At 34.4% G+C, this 21,882-nt stretch overlaps 1 protein-coding gene across 1 annotated transcript; it reads left to right on the forward strand.

Annotated features, from left to right (window-relative positions):
• The first annotated feature begins 1,518 nt into the window (after positions 1-1,518).
• DPE2 (disproportionating enzyme 2) lies at positions 1,519-21,882 on the forward strand. Its single transcript, XM_068616352.2, has 23 exons — positions 1,519-1,839; positions 2,189-2,544; positions 3,142-3,256; positions 3,374-3,432; positions 3,588-3,715; positions 3,834-3,960; positions 4,050-4,246; positions 15,162-15,240; positions 15,333-15,371; positions 16,103-16,222; positions 16,568-16,669; positions 16,751-16,834; positions 16,933-17,175; positions 17,284-17,409; positions 17,546-17,620; positions 17,770-17,841; positions 19,025-19,144; positions 19,540-19,637; positions 19,818-19,977; positions 20,136-20,234; positions 20,849-21,046; positions 21,180-21,273; positions 21,360-21,882. The coding sequence occupies exons 2-23, from the start codon at positions 2,191-2,193 to the stop codon at positions 21,590-21,592; spliced, it is 2,922 nt and encodes a 973-aa protein (XP_068472453.1). The 5' UTR covers positions 1,519-1,839; positions 2,189-2,190; the 3' UTR covers positions 21,593-21,882.

A 21,882-nucleotide genomic window follows, 5' to 3' on the forward strand; every position in this document is an offset into this window, starting at 1 on the left:
CACTCCTAATCATGAGAAGCACTAAATCCACACTAACCAAGAAATTCTACACTTAAAAAATAGATGGTTAATAGACTCCTCTTTTAAACCACAAAAACAACAAATAATACTTTCGACCACCACCTTGTGTCGTGCCAAGTTAACTTTAGTAACAATCTTGTTTTTCAGCACCCTCCAAGCCATAACCTGGGCCGCAGGCAAAGCCTTAATGTTCCAGAAAAAAAAATGTAAAATCTCAAAAGCCCCCATCACTTTCTCCGCTTAACACGCTGTAAGCAAATTTAACCGAGAAATCAATAGATGGACCACCTTTCCAAGACCACTTGTCATCAAGAACCGATACCAGACTCAACCTTTGAATCTCCTTTTTGTTCTTGATTTCTCCTCTCTTATTTTTCTTCAATAGAGAACTAAATCTTAGGATCAATTCACGTAATTAAGATAAACAAACAAGTTGAATTATCGCTTAGAATTTTTTCTTTTTTCTTATTTTAGTTTTGCACTTTATAATTAAAAGTTTGCGTTTCTAATTTTTGAATCAACTTAAAAATCAATTAAATATGGTTTATATTGAATTATACTTTGATTTAGTTTATATAATTAAATTAATTGATTAATTAAAATGGGTACACCAAACTTCTTTTTTTTGCTCTAGTATATATTGTTGTCCCATTATATCATGCCATTTTTAAAAATTCATACCCAATTTTCCTCCAATAACAATTTTTTTAACAAGTCTCAAGAAACTCACTTATATACATATATATATAATTGTTTTCTCTTAATTATATTTCAAATAATTTTGTTAGAAATTTATTTAGTTTTACTTGAAAATTCATGTTGTTATTATAAGGTAACCAATTCTTACACAATAATTTTTTTAAGCTGATTTTTTTTTTGAATTTGTGACGTATCTCTTTAATAATGAATTTTCCGATTTTTTTAAATTAAAGATCTATAAATAGAAAGATCCTTATGCATTTTTGAGAAAATATATGTAATTTATTAAATGTTCACATTAAATGGAGTGATATAATTAATAATCAATATTTAACATTCAAGAGGAGTGATGTAATCAATGTTCAATATTCAGTATTAACTGCAGGTAATTTAACTCTAATTATATTGTCAATGTATGCTAATATTTCCTATGTATATGGTGGCACTTGACTATCACATACTTTTTCTTTATCAACATTAAGTTATAAACTTAGTGCAACAATTTTACATTTTTATAAAAAATGTAGGACTAAATAATATTTTAGTTCTTTCATGGAATCAATTGCAGATCAGATTTACTCATTCAGTCAACAACAAATGATTTTAGAATCCAATTATTTATTTTCATCATTATTATTTTTTAATAAAGAATCGTTGTAAATTACATAAATAGTAGTTTTCGTTTTCACCGTTAATTCCTGAAGTTCATTATAGAACGAGGATTAGGGAGATTCAGCTGCTGAATTACACATCACATATCAGTGATGAAACTGTGACAGCAAATAGCAACCCATTCTTGCCCGCACTCATATCAAGAAATAAATATCACACAATATTTCTCTCTCTCTCTCTCTCTCTCTGTCACACACACACCACTACGTATCAATCCTCAGAGCTAGAACCGTCTTTCTTCTCTTTCTTCTCAATTTGCACATTCTACTTTTCTATCAAATATCTCCTTATTTTGTTTCTCTTCGAACCAGACAAACGCTTCTCAAACACTTCATTTGAAGTATTTATATTCCCTTGTGAAGACCCGCAATAGCATATCTTCTGCTTGAAGAAAAGGGGAGTTCTATTACGCTTTCTCTCTCCACCCATCTTTGTTTTCACTTAAAGGTTAGATTTTTATTCAAATCATTTTTCATGGTGAATCCTTCTCTTTCTGGGATTCTGTTAGATTTAATCATGTTCAATGGGCATGTGGTGTTTTGATTTGGAATCCAAGGCAATAACATGTTATGAACAAATTTAAGCATTTCATAATAATACTGAAAGACGTGTAACTTGAGTATTGCCTGATCATTTCATTTCATTTCCTTTTTCTTGCTGGTCTGAGTCCCATAGAATGTGAGCTTAGTGTCCTTGCAGTTTGACTCTGATCTTTCATCACTTTTTTTTATTAAAAAAAATCAATTTTTGGTCAGAAATTGAGTTGTTTATGCTCTGTCATTATTCGTTTTGGAAGCTATGGTGAATCCAGGATTGTTTTCTGGGAATAAGTCCGTGAATTCGGTGAAAGTAAGCTTTCGGATTCCGTATTTTACACAATGGGGTCAAAGCTTGCTGGTGTGTGGCTCTGTACCCGTGCTTGGTGCCTGGAATGTGAAGAGGGGTGTGTTGCTCAGTGTAATTCATCAAGGGAGTGAGCTCATCTGGGGTGGAAGCACCACAGTGCCAAGAGGGTTCCAATGCCAGTACAGCTATTATGTTGTAGATGATAAGAAAAATGTACTAAGATGGGAGACGGGGAAGAAGCGCGAACTGATAATCCCTGAAGGGGTTCAGAGTGGACAGGAGATCGTGTTCCGTGATCTTTGGCAGGTGCTGCCTTTCTCTCATTCCACTTTTCTGTGCCACCATTTCAAGTAATTCTTTCTAAGGTTGCTTTTTGTTGCTTCTGTAGAGAGAGATATCCTAGTTTTACTGCCATTCCTGATATAAATTTTGATTAATTTTGTTAGACACTGTAATACACCTTTTCAGTGTGCTCTTTACCTGGTAGCTGTAAGAATGAAAGATATATTTTTAACAAAAAAAATATTGAGCACATTGTGCAGATTCCAAAGATGCTTTGCTCGTTTTTTTTTTTCACTTGGGTTCATTAGTCTGATATTTTATCGGTTGCTATTACTAAGTGGACTTGCACTTAATTATAACATAACATAATTCTCCTGATTATGCAACAGTTGCCAATATAATAAGATAATTCATTGATAAGCTATTATTCCTTGATCTTTTAGCTCATAGTTTTGCCAAAAATATTTCACTTGGCAATCTCTCAAAGTTTGTGTAGAAATTACTTCTACAAGTTAATAGTTGTCATTTATAGTATAATTCAATAAATTTTAGTTAGAATAAAAGTTTTAGTTTTTAAAACTGTATTCACGAGATCTCTACGTATTTTATTGTCAAGTCCAGGCTGCCTCAGATGCCCTTCCTTTCAGAAGTGCTTTCAAAGATGTTATTTTTCGGGAAAGCTGGGATTTGAGCGACACAACTGCAGGAGTCAACCACATTAATTTTGAACCAGAAAGTAAATCTTTTCAAATTAAATTTTTAATCTCTTATTGGGACTTTTAGGTGGTGAATGTGTGTAGAGTGTTGGTTTATTATTTTGCTGTTTACTCTTATTTTTATTTCTGATGACTAGGAGAAGCTGTCCTGGTCCAATTCAAAATTTCCTGCCCTAATGTTGAGAAAGACTCATCAGTGAGACCTTTTTTTCCCTAATGACTAATGTTGTTTATCTGCATGCACTGTGAATTCATTAAAAACATGTATATGTGTATAATGATACATCTAGGATTTGTGGTTAAAAGGTTTCCACTTACCTTAAATTAGCGACCTCTCTTTAACTTTTGCAGATATATGTCATTGGTAGCAACACAAAGTTGGGTCAGTGGAAAGCTGAAAAGGGACTAAAACTCAGCTATTTTGGTGAATCTGTCTGGAAAGCTGAATGTGTGATGCAAAGGAGTGATTTTCCATTAAGATATCCATTTTTGAACTCTTCATCATAAACTATATGAAGAAATTATGATGTTACTAGTTTCATATGTTACAGCCACGATTTTCATCGAGCTTTATATTTTCCTTAACGGTAAATCCACATATAGATATGGAAAATATGATAGGAATGGGAAATTTTCTATAGAGACTGGTTCAAACCGAGAAGTTTCTACCAACTCCTCAACGAATGATGTGAAATATATTTTTCTCTCAGATGGCATGCTGCGGGTAAGTTGCTGAAATTACATATTGGTATGGAGATTGTGCTTTTTTGTTTTTGAATTTTATAGCTTTAAATTGTTGGTTTTCTTTGACAGGAAACACCTTGGCGTGGTGCTGGCGTAGCTATCCCTATGTTTTCTGTCAGGTCGGAATCTGATCTGGGTGTTGGAGAGTTTCTTGACCTGAAGTTGCTAGTTGACTGGGCTGTAGCATCTGGTTTCCATTTAGTTCAACTTTTACCTATCAATGATACATCTGTGCATGGGATGTGGTGGGATTCTTATCCATACAGGTATGGAAGCTTCAAAATCATTGTAGAGATCAGATAATAATGTAGGTACTTTTTAAATATCATTGTAACTGGCATTTTGCAGACATGACTTTTACTCTACATTAAATGGAGATATAAAAAACTGATAAAACATTAGAACTTGGCCTTCCACAAAAGAAAAATGGAGACAGCTTCGCAATTAAGAGTTAGCCCTATTTAAATAGGGTGAAATAACAATAAAACACCAAAAAGGAAAAAAAAAATACTCCTGCTCCCAAATACCAAGAGTACTGCCAAATACTCCTTATTTTTCTCAATAACTGGCCTCCCTTCTCTCATTCTCCCTTTCCTATTTATCCCACCTTATGGCAGTAACATCAGAATCATTCTCCTCTCCACTTTTCACACCAGTTGTCCTCCTCTCATCTATGTACAGTGACTACAGTCCACTATTTTCTTTCAGACCATTCACCACATTTGAAGGCAGCTCATGCTGTTTCTTCGTTCTACCGTTGAGGGGTACTAGTGCATTAGAAACTCAGGCAAAAATATAACATAAGAAGTAGGAATTAATTTTCTTAAAATTTGTTTAAAGTTGCTAAACACTCTTCTTTGATCTCCTTACAACTTTGGGTTGGCTTATATTTGATTTTCTAAGTTTGAATTGCCATTTTGATTTAAAAATCTTTCAAACTCTTGTTAGATTATAAGATACAATCACCATTTTGTTTCTCGACATTAAGCACACTTATTGCAAATAGGATTAGCTAAATCCCTGATTTATTTCTACCTTATTGATTTACCTATAATTTGTCTACAATATTATTTGCGATTTACTTGTTTTATTTCATTTATTGACAAATTCGAATACTTGTAACTTAGTTATGTATGAGGCAAAGTTTCCTTGCGTTGCTATAGGTAAAATTTCCTTGTATAATGTTAAAGATTCCTATTAAATGGGATTTTCTTGATGATGAGAGGCATTTAGTCCAATTTGATTTGGTACTAGAGCTTCAGCTCTAAAACTTAAATCTCTTGTTACTCTTAGAGCTTTCGCTTATGCACTTTTTAACCCAAATTTTTCTTGGGTTCTTGTCTAGGGTTAAGATTCTTGAAATCTTGTTTGGTGTGAATTTCTTCCTCTTGGTTAATCTTGTTGGAGAAACCTCTTATTGTATTAGGAAGAAATATTTTAGTTAGGAATTTCAATTCAAACTGTTTGTGAAAGGGAAGGAATTAGGGGGGTGTGGTGGGTCCGGTCTAGCTCCCAAAAGATGGGAGGCTTAAGATGCATGGATCATATCTTGGATATTATGTTCAATTAAACCACATATGGTGCTCAATCTGAGATCATTCTGTTCTGTGAAAGAAATACGGGAATATTTGAAACTGACTATTAGTAAGAATTGTTAGTGTATAGTTGTCCAACTGTTTGCCTTTTTTGTTAGTGTAGACCTGACCATATGTTTGGTTGTATGTTGGTGTACAATTGTCCAACTGTTTTATTAAATGTTACTGTACATGTGTCTAGCTGAGAATTGTTAGTGTACATCTGTCCATTATAATATTCACATTAGCTAACAGTGCAAGTGGTAGCACACAGCTGCTGAACAATGCAAACACTATAAATACTTGTAACATTCATTTCAATGATTGTTGAACAATTAATAAAATTTCTCTCGTTCTGTTTCTCTAAGATGGTATCTAGAGCTTCTTTTTGACGATCCAGTTTCTTCGTCACTCGAAGTGATTGTCCATTTTGCTTCTTCTTCTTCTTCTACCATTCTTCATTCTCGTGGTGCTGTAATTGTTCTTGCTGTTTGTAGGGATATCGAGTGCGGAAGCGTGATAATTTTAACCAAAGATTATGAGAAATTAAAGTAACAAGTAAAGTGAGAATGATACCAGAATTTTTTAGGTGGAAAACCCCTTTAAATAGAGGTAAAAAACCACCGGCGAGAGAGCCAAAACTTCCACTATAATGGTACTGGGAGTACAATGAATTCCTCTCAGGCTAATGATAAATAGCCCTAAAACAAATCCTCTCTATATGGGTTAAACACTTACACCCAAGAGCAGAAATAGAGAGTATAAGAAAAAAGAGAGAGGAAGCAAGTGTGTTGCTGTTTGTTGTGTGTTACATTGCTTGAAGGAAGTCACTATATATAGTGGTTCTAGGAGACAACAATAATAAATACAATTAATGGTAATTAACCTCCCATTGATTGCAATTGATTGCGGCAATTAATCTTCCATTGATTGCAATTGATTGTGGCAATTAATCTCCCATTGATTGCAATTGATTGTGGCAATTAACCTCCCAATTATGACAAGAAAACGGAAAGGTGAGTCATAAACCCACACTGTTGTTATTTGTTCTCGCTGCTCTGAGATTGCGTTTGGTTTAGTTTCGTCAATTCGATGTGTGATTTGTGATTGAGAAACATTAATTGTGTTTGCAGTTTGTTCCATGAACTGGAATTGGTTTGTTTTAATTTTGTCGTTTGTTGCAAGTTGTACTGTGGTTTTATTTTGTTTAGATGTTTTGTTAACGTATATGTTACTATGGCTTTCGCTTCTGCTACGTAATCCTTTCCTATCTCAATTGCTGAGAAACTTGAGGATACAAACTATCTCCACTGGAAACAATATGTTGAATTGGTAATTAAGTCACAAGTTACAACGATTTGTTGTAAATCTAGTTGTTCCTCCTTGTTTTCTCACTGAAAATGATCGAACACTTAACAATATCAATCTTGAATATGAAGCTTGGGAGGTTCAGGATCAAACGTTACTAGTTTGGCTTCAGTCCACTCTTTCAAAATCACTTCTCTCTCATGTACTTGGTGCAAATAATTCTTTTTATGAAGTTTGGGAGAAAATTCATGAATACTTTTGACTTCAAACTAAGTCTCAAGCACGATAGTTGCGTATTGCAATGCTTGCTATTAAACTAGATTCTATATCAATGGAAGACTATCTCCTCAAAATTAAAAGCTATGTTGATGAACTTGTTGGTGTAGGAGTACTTTTGCGTCATGAGGGGCATATTGATGCTATTCTTGAAGGACTTTCGTCTGATTTTTCACCTGTTGTCTCAGTCATTGAATGTAAGAAACATACACCTTCAATTGGTCAAGATAAGGCATCTTTATTTCTCAAAGGAAATACATCCTTGATCTACTCAGAGATTGGAAAGTTGGGCTCTAAGACCAATGAGTAAAGCAAAATCATAGGATTGAGAATGATGAGGAAAACCCAAAGGTGGAGAAGACACAATTATCAAAGACTTGTGGAAATCTGGTGACATGGAGGAGTAAGAAACAAAATGTAGTTACAAGATCAAGTGCAGAGAAAGATTTAGAGTCATGGCTCAAGGGGTTTGTGAACTATTATGGATGAAGGTCATACTCGATGACCTCAAAGTAAAATATAAAGCTCCTATTGGACTGACATGTGATAATAAGTCTGCCATCAATATTGCACACAATCTAGTTCAACATGATCGAACAAAGCACGTAGAGATAGATCAACATTTCATTAAGGAGAAGTTGGATAATGGTCTTATAGCCATCGACTACATCCCTTCAAGACTCCAATTGGCAGATATGTCTACTAAGGGACTTCCCACAAAATAGTTCAAAGATCTTATATGCAAGTTGAGAAAGATAGATATACATTCACCAGCTTGAGGGGGAATGTTGCATAATTAGGAGATGGTTATTCCATAATTAGTGAAAATTTTGTTTTCTATTTATTAGGACAAATTTGATATCTTTTGGAGATTTGATTTGATTTGTATAGCTTAATTACCTATTATTTCTTATTTTAACTACATATTATTTATTTCCTTAATTAGGTTGTAAATAGTCTATAATTTTAGATTGTATTTGTATATACATTTCAGAAATTACATTTCAACTTTTGCTTTCAACTTTGTATTAGAGCTCTCGATTGGGAGACTCGGCTTTTGCATTTTTTCCGGGCAGCCTTCATTGCTGCAACCTTTTTTTCCATTGATCGCAACCTTGCATCGTTTATCGACTGCTGCTGTTGACCGTCGATCGCCGCCGTTGACCGTCGATCGCCGCCGTTGACCATCGATCGCCGCCGTTGATCACCAACCATGAAAGTATATATTGGTGCTTACTATGCATGATCAATTGTTGATAGGAGATCCACCACATGCTATTGCATGTTCTTGGGTGGAAATTTGGTGACATGGAAGACCAAGAAACAAAATGCAGTTAGAAGATCAAGTGCAAAGGTAGAATTTAGAGCTATGGCTCAAGGGTTTGTGAACTATTATGAATAAAGATCATACTCGATGACCTCAAAAGTAAAATATGAAGCTCTTATGGAACTAACATGTGATAATAAGTCATTCATAAGTATTGCACACTATCTAGTTCAGCATGATCGAACAAAGCATGTAGAGATGATCGACGACGGTCGCGTGGTCAACGGTGCAAGGTTGCGGTCAACGGAAAAAAGGTTGTAGCAATGAAGGTTGCCCGAAATTTTTGTTCAGTGGTCAACAATAAAAAGGTCAGCAATGAAGACGGTACGGAAAAATGCAGAAGCAGAGTCTCCTAGAAACAGGAGCTTTGATGCCAAGTTGAAAGCAAAAGTCTGTAATTTCTGAATGTATATACAAATGTGATTATAGTATAAATTTATAGACTATTTACAACCTAACTAAGAAAAGAAGTAATAGGTAATTAAAGCTATACAAATCAAATTAAATTTCCAAAAGATATAAAATCTGTCTTAATAATTAAAAAATGGAATCTGCACTAACTATGGAATAATTATCTCCTAATTATGCAACAATATGCCTTTAATTGCTAAAATTGAAGCTCTCCTTTATGGTCACGAGGCATGTCTCACTCGTTATGTTCAGGAGACACAGACTTAAGTATCACCATCACTAAATTACACTCACCCCCTTATCGGCATGGTTGTGGAGGCTCTTGTAATTGAACTTCTCGTGCTGGTGTTACTGTTTCTAGCAGAGGTCGTGGTGGTGGCAAGTTTGCCCATTTTCAGTGTTAGATCTGTCTTGAGTTTGTTCATACAGCCAATGTTTGTCATTTCAAGTTTGATGTTTCGTATCAACCTCATGAATCACTGTGTTTTGTTGATCCAACCACAACAATATATTCCTTATCCGACTAGCTCATTTAAGACATCAAATACATGGATAAATCCTAATAATAAGTCTGGACATAACACTCAAGCTAGCGCAATGCTGATAAAGTTCAGCTCTCAAGGAAATACTGGATACCAGATTCTGGAGCAAGTTTCCATGTTACTGGTGAATCTGAAAACATAAAGCAGCTTCAACATTTTGATGGTCCTGACCAGATTTTCTTAGGCAACGGTGCAGGTTTGAGTATTAGTAGTGTTGGTGTCTCTTCGTTTATCTCACCTTACGATTTAGATGTCATTCTAAAACTAAACAATTTGTTACATGTTTCTTCTATGGCCAAAAATCTGTTAATTGTTAGTCAATTAGCCAAAGAGAATTCTATTTTCTGAGTTTCATCCTAAGAAGACAAGTGTCTTGTTAAATCTCAGGGGACGAATAAAGTTCTTCTTCAAGGCGTTGTTGGTGTTGATGGACTTTATTCATTCAATAATCTCCAGTTTCACCCTCAATTGCTGTCATCTTCTAAGTGATTCACTCATAAGTATAATCTAAATAATCTGTGTTTTGTAAATAACAATATTCATATGTAGCACAATAGACTTGGTCATTCAAATAGTCATATTATGCAAATTGTACTGAAACATTGCAAAATTTCATTGTCCAAAAAGCTAATTCTTATTTTTGCTCATCCTGTTGTGTTGGTAAATCACATAAGTTTCCATCTCATGCCTCAAAATCTGTTTATTCTCCCTTAGAACTTGTGTTTAGTAATCTTTGGGGACCTACACTGCACATTTTACCTCTTATGCAGGGTACAAATGTTATGTTTCCTTTGTTGATGCTTGTTCTAGATATACTTGGATATTTCCAATAAAATCTAAGGGTGACAGGTTTGTTTTCTAGAATTTTTAACAGCTGTTTGAGTTACAACTTAGGTTTCAGAATTAAAAACATCCAGTCTGATTGAGTGGAGAATATAGACCTTTTGTGAGTCTCTTAACTTGTTGCGGTATAGATCGTAGACATCATCAAAATGGTGTTGTTAAGAGGAAACACAGACATATTGTTGATTTGGATCTTACCTTGCTGCACAAAGCTTCTCTTCCATTACAATTTTAGGATCATAAAACACATGGCTGAAGCTCATTCAATTTCTTCTCCTATGGTTTCTAGTTGCAAACTTTCCAAGCTTGGTGCTGATTTGTTTTCTGATCCAACTTTGTATCGCTCAGTGGTGAGGTCTTTACAGTATGCCAAACTAGACTAGAAATAAGCTTTTCTGTGAACAAAGTTTTTCAATTCATTACTATGCCTCTTGATTCTGACTGAGTGGCGGTGCAACGTATATTGCGATATCTTAATGGAACTTTGTCTCATGGATTACATTTTTAACCTGCATCTCTTGATCATCCGTTATTGTTGAAAGTTTTTTATGATGCCGATTGCGCATCATCAGATGTTGATGATAGAAGTTTCACATCAGGAGCAAACATTTTTTTTGGTCCTAATTTAATATCTTGGTGGTCTTGCAAACACCAAGTTAGTACTTAGTACTGAGGCAAAATATAGAAGTATGGCATAAACCTCTACTGAACTTTCATGGATTTCTACTCTGCTCACAAAATTGCAAATTCCCTGTGCTACTCCAGTACTTTTCTGTGACAATCAAAGTGCTGTACCCATAGCTCATAATCCAATTTTTCATAATCGTTCTAAACACATGGAGATTGATGTTTTTTTTTGCGTGAGAGAAGGTTCTGGCCAAGCAGCTTTGTATCTATCATATTCCTGCTCTTGATCAGTGGGCAAATGCTATAACAAAGCTGCTATCTTCAGATTGATTTACGTTTCTTCAAAGAAAACTCAATGTGAAGAAGAATTGGAAGAATTTTTGTTCTGCAAAATCTTCTCCTTGAGTTTGACGGGGGGATGTTAGTGAGAATTGTTAGTGTACAACTATCCAGCTATTTGCCTTTTTTCTAAGTGTACAACTGACCATCTGTTTGCTTGTATGTTAGTGTATAGCTGTCCAACTGCTTTATTGAATGTTATTGTACAGATGTCTAGCTGAGAATTGTTAGTGTATAGTTGTTCATTGAATATTCATATTAGCTAACAGTGCAAAGTGGTAACAAACATTGCTGAACGGTGCAAACACTATAAATCATGGTAGTTGAATCGAGATACAAGTAGTGTCTCGGAGAGCTGATATTATGAATTGTGAATTGTTTCATATCTGAATAGTAAGATTCATAAACAGTAAAAAAATGTAACATATAATTAAATATATAAGATATGTAAACATGCAAAGAAACAATTAATAACAAAACAACCTCATATTTCATGTTGAGAGTTGTAACACAATCTCAAAAAAAGAGTACAATGTGGTTGTTGCATAAGTAGGAAGACTTTGACAATACTTTCAAGTAATATCTGTAGTCAAGTGCCTTCCGCTGTCGCTGTTTGGTGCCGTGCCTCCTGTTGTCACGAGTCTGATGGTTGTCGCTGTTGGAGGAGAGGAGAAGAGGTTCGTGTAGCAAAGGAGAAGAGGTTCGCATGGGTAAAATTTTGAAATTAGGATTTTTAAATCCCTATTGATACACGATACGAAACGAAACGGTTCTGCGATTCAGCGATTCTTCTCACTATTCGCATGATACTATATCTACGAGAGCAAAAACGATTATTCAATCGGTTTGTATCGGGGGATGGTCAAACCATATTGTGAATCGCTCGATACTTAATACCATGCTATAAATACTTGTAACATTCATTTCAATGATTGTTGAACAATTAATAAAATTTCTCTGTTCAGTGTCTCTAGACTTATGATTAGGGCAACAATGCATGCCATTTCTAATTGGAAATGGAGACTGGAAATTTCAGCAAGGAAATTTGTCTTTTGAGCAGTACTATTCAGGTTTCCTGAATATGTGAAGTGAATATTCTAATATTGTTAATGCAAAAGTATCTAAGATGGCACTACAAACAACTAAAGCTGTTCATGAAGAGAGCAAACATGATCAATTCTTGATGAAAATAGGACCAAAATTCAAGACTACACAAGCTGGACTAAACAAATGTTGTCTTTATATGCCCCAACATGATGAAATGAATGAACAAAAGAACTGTTATCTTTTGAATGTTACACAGTTCGCTTCTTAAGTCCTCAATGCTTTTTAATATTTGGATAGAAAGTCTTAAAAATGATATTCTTATTAATTCTTTTTCACTGAAGTTTTGGAATGTGTCCCCATATTATTGGCTATTTGGTTCACATTTGAGTTATTAAAATTTACTTCCATTTGGTAATATGTGTTTTATTCATCTACCATCTCTTGAACGTCTTAAGCTTGCTACACAATTAGTTCAATGTGTTTTTTTGGGCTATAGTCCATCACTCAAATGCTAAGTATGTTATGATCCATAATTGCACCCGTATTTCTCAAAATGTGATATTCTTTGAGGATTAATATTTCTTTTAAAATCTTATTTCTCCTCATTTTTGATCAGGTTGTGCTTGCTCAATTTGATGATTTGCCTCATCCATTACATTGAAAATCCCAAGCCGAACTTTGTTTACAGTGATGACGATCTCCAATTACATTAGAACCTTCTCCTTATCTTGAACCAACTATTTTTCTTGAAGTTTCTGTTCTTTGGCGGTCCTCTCGAGCTTCTCACGCACTAAATCGATATGGTTTCTTTCCTCTACAAGATCACACATCTCTTGTTGCTACTTTGGCTCAAACTACGATGCCTACCTCTTATACTTAGGCAGCAACCCAAGCTGGTTGGGTGAAAGCTATGGGAGAAGAGTTGGAAGTCTTATAAGAAAATCATACTTGAGATATTGTTCCTTTCCCATCTAGTGTTAAACCTATTGGATGTAAATGGGTCTACACCATCAAACTCAAATCTGATGGATCATTAGACCGATATAAGACTCGTTTAGTGGTTCATATGGTAATTGATAGGAATATGGAGTGAATTATGAGGAGAGGTTTGCTCTTATGGCTAAGATGACTAGTGTTCGTGCCATCTTAGCTATAAATGCATCACAAGGATGACTGCTCTTACATATGGATGTTAATAATGTTTTTTTGCATGATCTAAAAGAAGAAATTTAGATGACTCTGCTGTAAGGTTTGTTTGTTACACATTCTTATGATGTGTTTGTAGGAAGGTCTTTTTTATTGAAGTAAGCTTGGTATGGTTTTGATAAGTTTCACTCCACTCTCCTTGACTTTTCCTTTACTTAAAGTTAGCACGATTCCTCTTTATTTGAGCAGAAGACCTGTAATGGAGTTGTTTTGCTTTTAGTTTATGTCAATAACATGCTATTACTGGTTCAAATCATATATTTATTTAGCAGTTACAACATCTCACTTTTTCTTTTTATAAGAAGGACTTAGGTCCAAAGAAATATTTCTTGGGTTGGGAAGTTCAAAATACTTTTGCTGGTATTTTCTTACTCCAAATATAGTAGAGAGTTAAAGAGAAGATAGGCAATCTGTCTTTTCAAAACTATCGCCCTACAAAAAAAAATATTCTTGTGGTAGGCCCTGTTCCTGGTCAGAAATATAAGGAAATAACCTTTCCTATTCTTTCCCCGGATCCCGCTAGTAAAAGAGATATTCATTTCTTAAAATATCCTATATACGTAGGCGGGAACAGGGGAAGGGGTCAGATTTATCTTGATGGGAGCAAGAGTAATAATAATGTTTATAATGCTACAGCAGCAGGTATAGTCAAAAAAATAATACGAAAAGAAAAATGGGGGTAGGAAATCACTATAGTAGATACATTGGATGAGCATGAAGTGATTGATATTATACCTCCAGGACCAGAACTTCACTTTGGCTAAATTGCTAGATGCCAATTCTATCCAAACTCCTATGGAATTGAATTTGAAGTGCTTCTTCATGTCGACTTTAAGAAAGTGGACTTTAAACTCAATTCAATTTTAGAAAATCGACTTGTAAAATAAAGTTTGCATCCACTTATATACTATATAATTTAGTTATATTTCTAGTTGATGTGAGACCTCTAATACACCTCCTCGTGCCAAAGACTAGACATCTCGAGCATAGGAGTAGATATTTGTGGATAGTCTAATGGTAGTCTGATAGCGGATGACACAATAGGCCTACCAAACCTTGCTAGAATGAGGTTTGATACTATCTTAAAAGATGGACTTTGTTAACACTAGCAATGCTAGTGCTATTCAGCTTGTTGCCAATCCCATGTTTCATGAATGTAGCTAGGACATTAAGGTTGATTGTCACTATATCTGTTATGCCTACCTCATTTGTCTTCGTCATGTATCCCCATATTGTTTATTTCTTTACTAAGACCATGTCTCAATCTCACTATTAATTTCTGGCTGGCAAATTTATGCTTGAAAAGATCCACCAACATCAATTTGAGGGGGATTTCAACACGATTAGCTAAATCCTCGATTTACTTCTTCCTTATTGTTCCCCTGTGCAGTATTTCTATGCAGTATTATTTGCTGATTTACTTGCTGTTTTATCTCAATAATTGACAACTTTGAATAGCTGTAAATTAGTCATGAATTAAACGAAGTTTCCTTGCATAGCTATTGGCTAAGTTTCCTTGTGTAACGCTAAAAATTCTTATTAAATGGGATTTTCTCGATGATATGAGGCATTCAGTCCAATTTCATATTCATGAGTGTTTTTTTTTGACTAAATATTGTTTGAGACATTTCATAGACTAATTATTGAGACCTGAGTGATCTTGTATTTGTTTGCTTTTCAGTTCACTATCGGTCTTTGCATTGCATCCATTGTACCTGAGAGTACAGGCTCTTTCCAAGAACATACCAGAGGAGATCAAGGTTATGTTTAGGAATTTTATTATCTATTAAGTAGCAACAGTAACAGTTTCAAAATGCTGATATTTGAAATGCTTTGCGGCTCCTTTAAACAGAAAGACATTGACAAGGCAAAACAGCAATTAGATGGGAAGGTAATGCTATCAAGTCTCTATAAAAGAGTATTCTCTAATTTGTGAAATGCATTGTTGAAAGGCTGATACAAAGTCTAAATAATTTGTCTTTTTAGTCACTCCTTATGTTTTAAATAAATATCAGTTCTGAGCAAACACCACTATATCCTGATTATTTGTATAATAAAAAGGATGTTCGTTTCTAAGGGTTTAATGATGCGTGGTATAATAATTTCAGTCTTCAATGTCACCTCACTCTTGTTTTTTTTAAGTGCAATGACACTACAAAACCTTTAGATGTAATTAATATTATAATTTGGTGTTTAAAAGCAACAGTTTTTTTCTTTGAAAATTCAATTCCTGCCGTTAGTTGAATAGAGTACCTCTTAGATTCAATTCAAGGGTTGAAATAAGAGAAACTAAAAACACATCCTTTTACAAACAATTATGAGAGCAATCTTTACTTTTACCTGTGTAAATAAACTTAGTAGTTGTAGTACTCCCGGAATTGAGATAAGTTTTGCAACCAAAAGTGCTTCAGTGAATGTGGCATTTTGTTAAGTCAATATTCAAGTGAGAATTTTTTGAAGTTGGGGACAAAAGTGACTGACACTTGGATTTTTAGGGAGTAAATTGGAGCTGTACTTCTGGTTTATTTACTGCAAATATGTTGTTAATTTTGTCATTTTTTTTATACCAAAAGCATATTGGTAAATGACAACTTCCTTATGGTTAATATTGTGTCCCTACAGGATGTTGATTATGAAGCTACAATGGCCACTAAACTCTCAATTGCTAAGAAAGTTTTCGCTGAAGAGAAAGATTTGATACTCAATTCAAGTTCCTTCCAGGAGTTCTTTTTGGAGAATGAGGTCTTACTACTGCATTGGGTTCCTGTTTAATATGGTGGCAAAAGATGCTTTATATGTCTTATCTTTTTGTTTTTTGTACATTTTTTTTTCTCTCCTCTGTAATAAAATTTCCATGATCAACTATTTCTTGAGAAACTACAAAAAAATAGCCCTTTTATCTTTTCCTCACAAGGCAGGGTTAATTTCTTGAATTAAACAACATCATAATATTATGAATCATATCAGATCTATAGAAAAACCATTAATCTCTGAATCTTTAGTGAGTAGTTTTTTTGGATCTGCCTCTGCTTCTAGTGATGGAGGCCAACCTTCCATCTGACTCAGCTTTAATCTTGATGTTATTAGGGTTGGTTGAAACCCTATGCTGCTTTCTCTTTCCTGCGGGACTTCTTTGAAACATCAGATCGTAGTCAATGGGGTCGTTTTGCTCATTATTCAGATGATAAGGTATATGCCTTGGTGTAATTTTTATTCTCTTTTCTTTTTACACGGTTATATTTGAGGTTTTATATTTCCTTTTGTTTACAGCTAGAGAAGCTTGTTTCCAAGGACAGCCTGCACTATGAGATAATTTGCTTCCACTACTATGTTCAATATCATTTACATTTACAAGTAAATTAAATTAAATCCTATCCCCTGTAAGTTCTTCATGACAATCAAATCACTAAAACAAATAAAATCTTACCATTTACTTCTTATTCTGACTACAGTTATCAGAAGCTGCAGAGTATGCAAGAAAGAAGGGAGTGATATTAAAGGGAGACCTTCCTATTGGAGTTGACAGAAACAGTGTGGACACCTGGGTTTATCCAAATTTGTTCCGAATGAACACTTCTACTGGGGCACCTCCAGATTATTTTGACAAAAATGGCCAGAATTGGGGTTTCCCTACTTATAACTGGGAAGAAATGTCAAAAGACAACTATGGTTGGTGGCGAGCTCGATTGACACAGGTTTTGGTTTTGAGTTCCTGATCTTATTCTTATCCTTAAGAAGATAATATCTATCCAAACTTAAATATATAAGCTGAAGATATTCTTTTTCTCTTAAATCAATGCCAGATGGCAAAATATTTTACGGCTTACAGGATTGATCACATATTGGGATTCTTCCGTATATGGGAACTTCCAGATCATGCTGCAACAGGTCTAGTTGGAAAATTCCGACCATCTATACCTCTAAGTCAGGTATCCTCTTGTTCTCTTAAATTTAAAGGGCATTTGATGCCGTGAATGTGTGCTGAACTGCTCTAACTTGCATAAGAAACTTCTTTTTCTTGCTCTGCTTTTAGTAAATTTATAGTTCATGCCTTATGTGTTGTAGGAAGAACTTGAAAGAGAAGGGATATGGGACTTTAATCGCCTGAGTCGCCCATATATTAAGCGGGAATTGTTAGAGGTTAGTAGTCTACCTATTTAGGCTATTACAGTTGCATTTTCATTGTATGTAATAAATTTACCTCCAGGCTGAATTTCTGTAATGTTTTGTAGAATTGTAAATGTTTTTCTCAAGATAAGCTATACTATTTCATATTCATTGTTGTTCAGGAAAAATTTGGAGCAGCTTGGACATTTGTTGCAACAACTTTTCTAAATGAACTTGACAAGAACTTCTATGAGGTGATAATCCTTTTTTGTATAGTTTATGTATATTATTTATTAATTTCTGTTTGATTATATACTTCCACATAGCACATGCCTTTAGATTTCATCATAAATTTTACATGAATGGACTTTGCTTGGTTCAGTCTAAATTAAGGTGGAACCTAATTCCAACCAAAAAGCATGAGTTACACATGATTGATTTTTCTACTCCCAGATTTGTATGAAGTTGAGTAATCTGCTTTTTTTTTAATACTGTTGTTATTATGTTCCTCTGCCTTTTTTGCTGTTCTTTCAATTATACAAGTGTGTTATTGATGCTTAGCTGCTTGAGGTAGAAAGAAGTGAGAGTGGAAGTTTTTTTTTTTTAAATAAATCATGTTAGACATATTAAGCTTTAGCATCACAACTAGGTTGGCATTCTAAAACTTCAACAATCATTTGCCATCAAATGAACATCCATAAAAGAAAAGAAATGAAAAAAATACAAACCAGCATATGGGAGCCAAACCAAACCTATGCCAAGAAAAGGAAAACCATCCCAGGAAGCTAACAAAACCTAAATTTTGGAAGGTTACGATTCCTAAAAAATTGGTGTTTACATAATAGATAAAGAATCAAATTAAAAGAAGTCCAATTTATTATCAACTCCTATGTTAGCCTTAAGATCAGCACATTTATTACCTTCGTGGAAGATGTGAGTGCTATTATCTATCCTTATTGCATTGGAGTTTAAATAGTTTTGAAATGAAATCCACGATTTGCTTAAAATTTTTGTTTTCAGAAATCCAGTAGATAGTATCTCTTCTTCACAAAACACAGACATGTTTGATATTCTTTATTGAAGTATTCGTAAATGGAAACCTTTTTTCATGATAAAACAATATAGGTTGCATGGTTGCTTATTTGTTAGGCAAAAGTGTGTTGACCATTCAAGATTGAAGTTATTTCTGTACCTATAGGTAAACCTCTTGCTATATGTTGGTAAAGAAGTGTAGTCAACTAACATTTAGGATTCAGTGGCACCAATCTGAGGGGTTTATAGATTTTGTCATGTATGATGTGATAACATAAAATGTCCAGATTTGTTGGTTAAATCTAGATATGCCATTCAATGGTTAAATTTGCTGTCCACTATCTTTTAATCAACATATATTCTATCCGAGTGTTAATTTATTTTATTTTCAATAAATGGTTTTAGTTCAAGGAGGATAGCAACACAGAGAAAAAAATTGCTTCGAAACTGAAAACTTGTGCAGGAAGTTCTCTATTGTTGGAGAGTGAAGACAAACTCCGGCGCAATCTTTTCGATCTTTCACAGGTAGCTTTATCAAATTTGCTTCCTTGTTCATATTCCACTTCTGTCCCTGTTTATATTTACTCGGAAAGTTAAATCTAATTAAGTTTTATTTTGATTTTGATTTACAGACTTGTTAAGAGTTTTAATCTATTCAGTAAACAATATGGTTCTGTTGGTTTAATCTACTATTGCACTGAACTGAAAGCCAAAACCTTAGTTACTGCAATGATGTGCCACTTTCTTATTAATTAATTAGTAGCATGAAATATTTTACATTGATGGTAACTAAATTTTTACATACTTCAATCTTAAATTTGGATTCTCTTTTAATATATTTTGAATTTTATTCTGTCTTGTTATCTGTGTTATTTTGGTATTGGAAGTCCTACATTATGTTCTATGCTATTGGCTTGCAGAATATAGTCTTAATCCGAGATCCAGAGTATCCAAGAAAATTTTATCCTCGTTTCAATCTTGAAGATACCTCAAGTTTCCAGGATTTGGATGATCATAGGTACCTTGATAATCCGCGACTTGTGCGTGCTGTCTACTGAGGATGGTTCCTACAATCATGCCACTTTTAAGCAAAGTTCTATGCAGAAAACTGTTCTTCATCTAGTACAATTTATTTTTTCCACATTCTTCTTGGAAATATCTACTCACTAGATCTCTTATTGCTTGTCATGTTATACAGCAAGAATGTTCTCAAGAGATTATACAATGACTACTACTTCTGTCGTCAAGAGAATCTTTGGAGTCAAAATGCATTGAAAACCCTGCCTGTACTTCTAAATTCATCAGACATGCTGGCCTGTGGGGAAGATTTGGGCCTCATTCCATCTTGTGTCCACCCTGTATGCCCATTATGTTTTCCTCAAGCTCTCTTAATCAAGAAAATCAATCTTTATTTCACTTTCAGACCACACATTATGACTTGTCCCAAAGATCTTGAAAAATTTAGATTTTTATTTTAGGTACATTAAAAGGATTTTACTATAAATTTGAAATGCAGGTTATGCAAGAACTGGGACTAGTTGGGTTGCGCATTCAGCGTATGCCCAATGAACCTGATCTGGAATTTGGTATTCCTTCTCAGTACAGCTACATGACGGTAAGGCTTCTATGTGCTATTGCTTGTCTTTGTCCTTATTTCATTTCTGCTCTCTTGATTGAACTAATGGAAACATATTTACTTTCTATTTTTATTGAGATTTCACGGTTGCACTTTGAGAAAATAATAATACAAAACCATCCTTAGGTTGGCAGGATGATGAATCCTCTATAAACAAATCTTACTTTGTCCAAAGTGTTTAGAAAATTATCAGAATATATATGAAGAATATCTAATATCCGGATTGTATCTTACAATAAATAATAATATCTTTTGATTATCTTTTAGGATTAGTTTCTATAAATAGGGCTAGTTCTTTATGTTTTGCATCATATTGTATCACGATTAACTCATCATCAGAATATTCATTCTATTCTATCATATTTTTCTCTCCCTAAATACCTAAAACAGTAACTCAAAATGTCTTATGGTTTATGCTGAAATGAAGTGAAAGTTTATGTTGTTCAGAAGGCATGTGATTAGATAAGCAACACAAAGTGGTTAATTTGGTCTCAAAAAGTGTATAGCGGTGTGAAGTTAATCCCTGAATTCAAAATAAATAAAGAAAAGGTCCTACCACTAGCTTTGATTGGGTGACTTGCGGCAATGTGCAGGTATGCGCCCCATCATGTCATGATTGTTCTACCTTGCGTGCTTGGTGGGAAGAAGATGAAGATAGAAGACTCCGGTTTTTCAAAAATGTTGTGGAGTCAGATGAGTTGCCTCCGGATCAATGTGTTCCAGAAGTTGCACATTTTGTTCTAAGGCAACATTTTGAAGCTCCATCAATGTGGGCAATCTTCCCTCTTCAGGTATTCTCAGTAGTCATGTTGATATAAAAGGGTGAAAGAAAACTTTGATTTATGGCTATCTGGACCATTTTCATTTTTGTTGTTTATCTGCACATGAAATTCATGCCCTTAATCTGGTGGAGCATGTGAACAGGACTTGTTAGCATTAAAAGAAGAATATACAACACGCCCTGCAACAGAGGAGACAATCAATGACCCTACAAATCCAAAGCACTATTGGAGATACCGTAAGTCCTAAGCTTTGTCATCACAGTTAACTCTGCTAGATAATCTGTGATTATTGTGATCTAAGTGTGTGCTTTGGATTGTTCAGGTGTGCATGTGAGTTTGGAATCATTGATTAAGGATATTGAGCTCCAAACCACCATCAAAGATCTTGTACGTTGGAGTGGAAGATCAGTCCCTAAGGAAGATTCAGGAGTAGATGCCAGCCTAGTGGCAGCATTGTCAGTAGCAGAAGCTGTTTCAGTGTTGTCAGTAGCGGAAGCTGTTTCTGGGAAACAGAAGTTTTCCAGTACCACGGAAAAGCCTGTTCTTGTCAAATAAAAGTTGTGGATGATGTTAACCATGCTAGCCCTTCAAATCATATCCCATAATTTGCTACGATGAAGATAGTAATAAGGATAATATGTGTTATGTTTTCATCTGTGCCCGTTATGTTTCTTAATAAATAATGCAAATAAATCTCGAAGCATGTATTGTTATGTCTAAGGTTTAGCTATTACGGGAAATGTTAGAAATACATTCTCTTATAAAGCTTAGAAATACACTCGATAGATTTGACACAAGTATACTACTTTTAATTTTTTTTTATAGAAAGCTTTATATAGATGCTA

The sequence above is a fragment of the Phaseolus vulgaris genome, chromosome 1 (genome assembly GCF_051622355.1).
Source record: "Phaseolus vulgaris cultivar YP4 chromosome 1, ASM5162235v1, whole genome shotgun sequence".
NCBI classification, from domain to species: Eukaryota; Viridiplantae; Streptophyta; class Magnoliopsida; order Fabales; family Fabaceae; genus Phaseolus; species Phaseolus vulgaris.

Coding starts and splice junctions, on each gene's coding strand:
- DPE2 (XM_068616352.2), top strand. CDS start 2,191: ATGGTGAATCCAGGATTGTTTTCTGGGAATAAGTCCGTGAATTCGGTG. Junction 16,670..16,750: donor CTCATTATTCAGATGATAAG/GTATATGCCTTG, acceptor TTTTGTTTACAG/CTAGAGAAGCTTGTTTCCAA. Junction 20,235..20,848: donor CTCAGTACAGCTACATGACG/GTAAGGCTTCTA, acceptor GGCAATGTGCAG/GTATGCGCCCCATCATGTCA.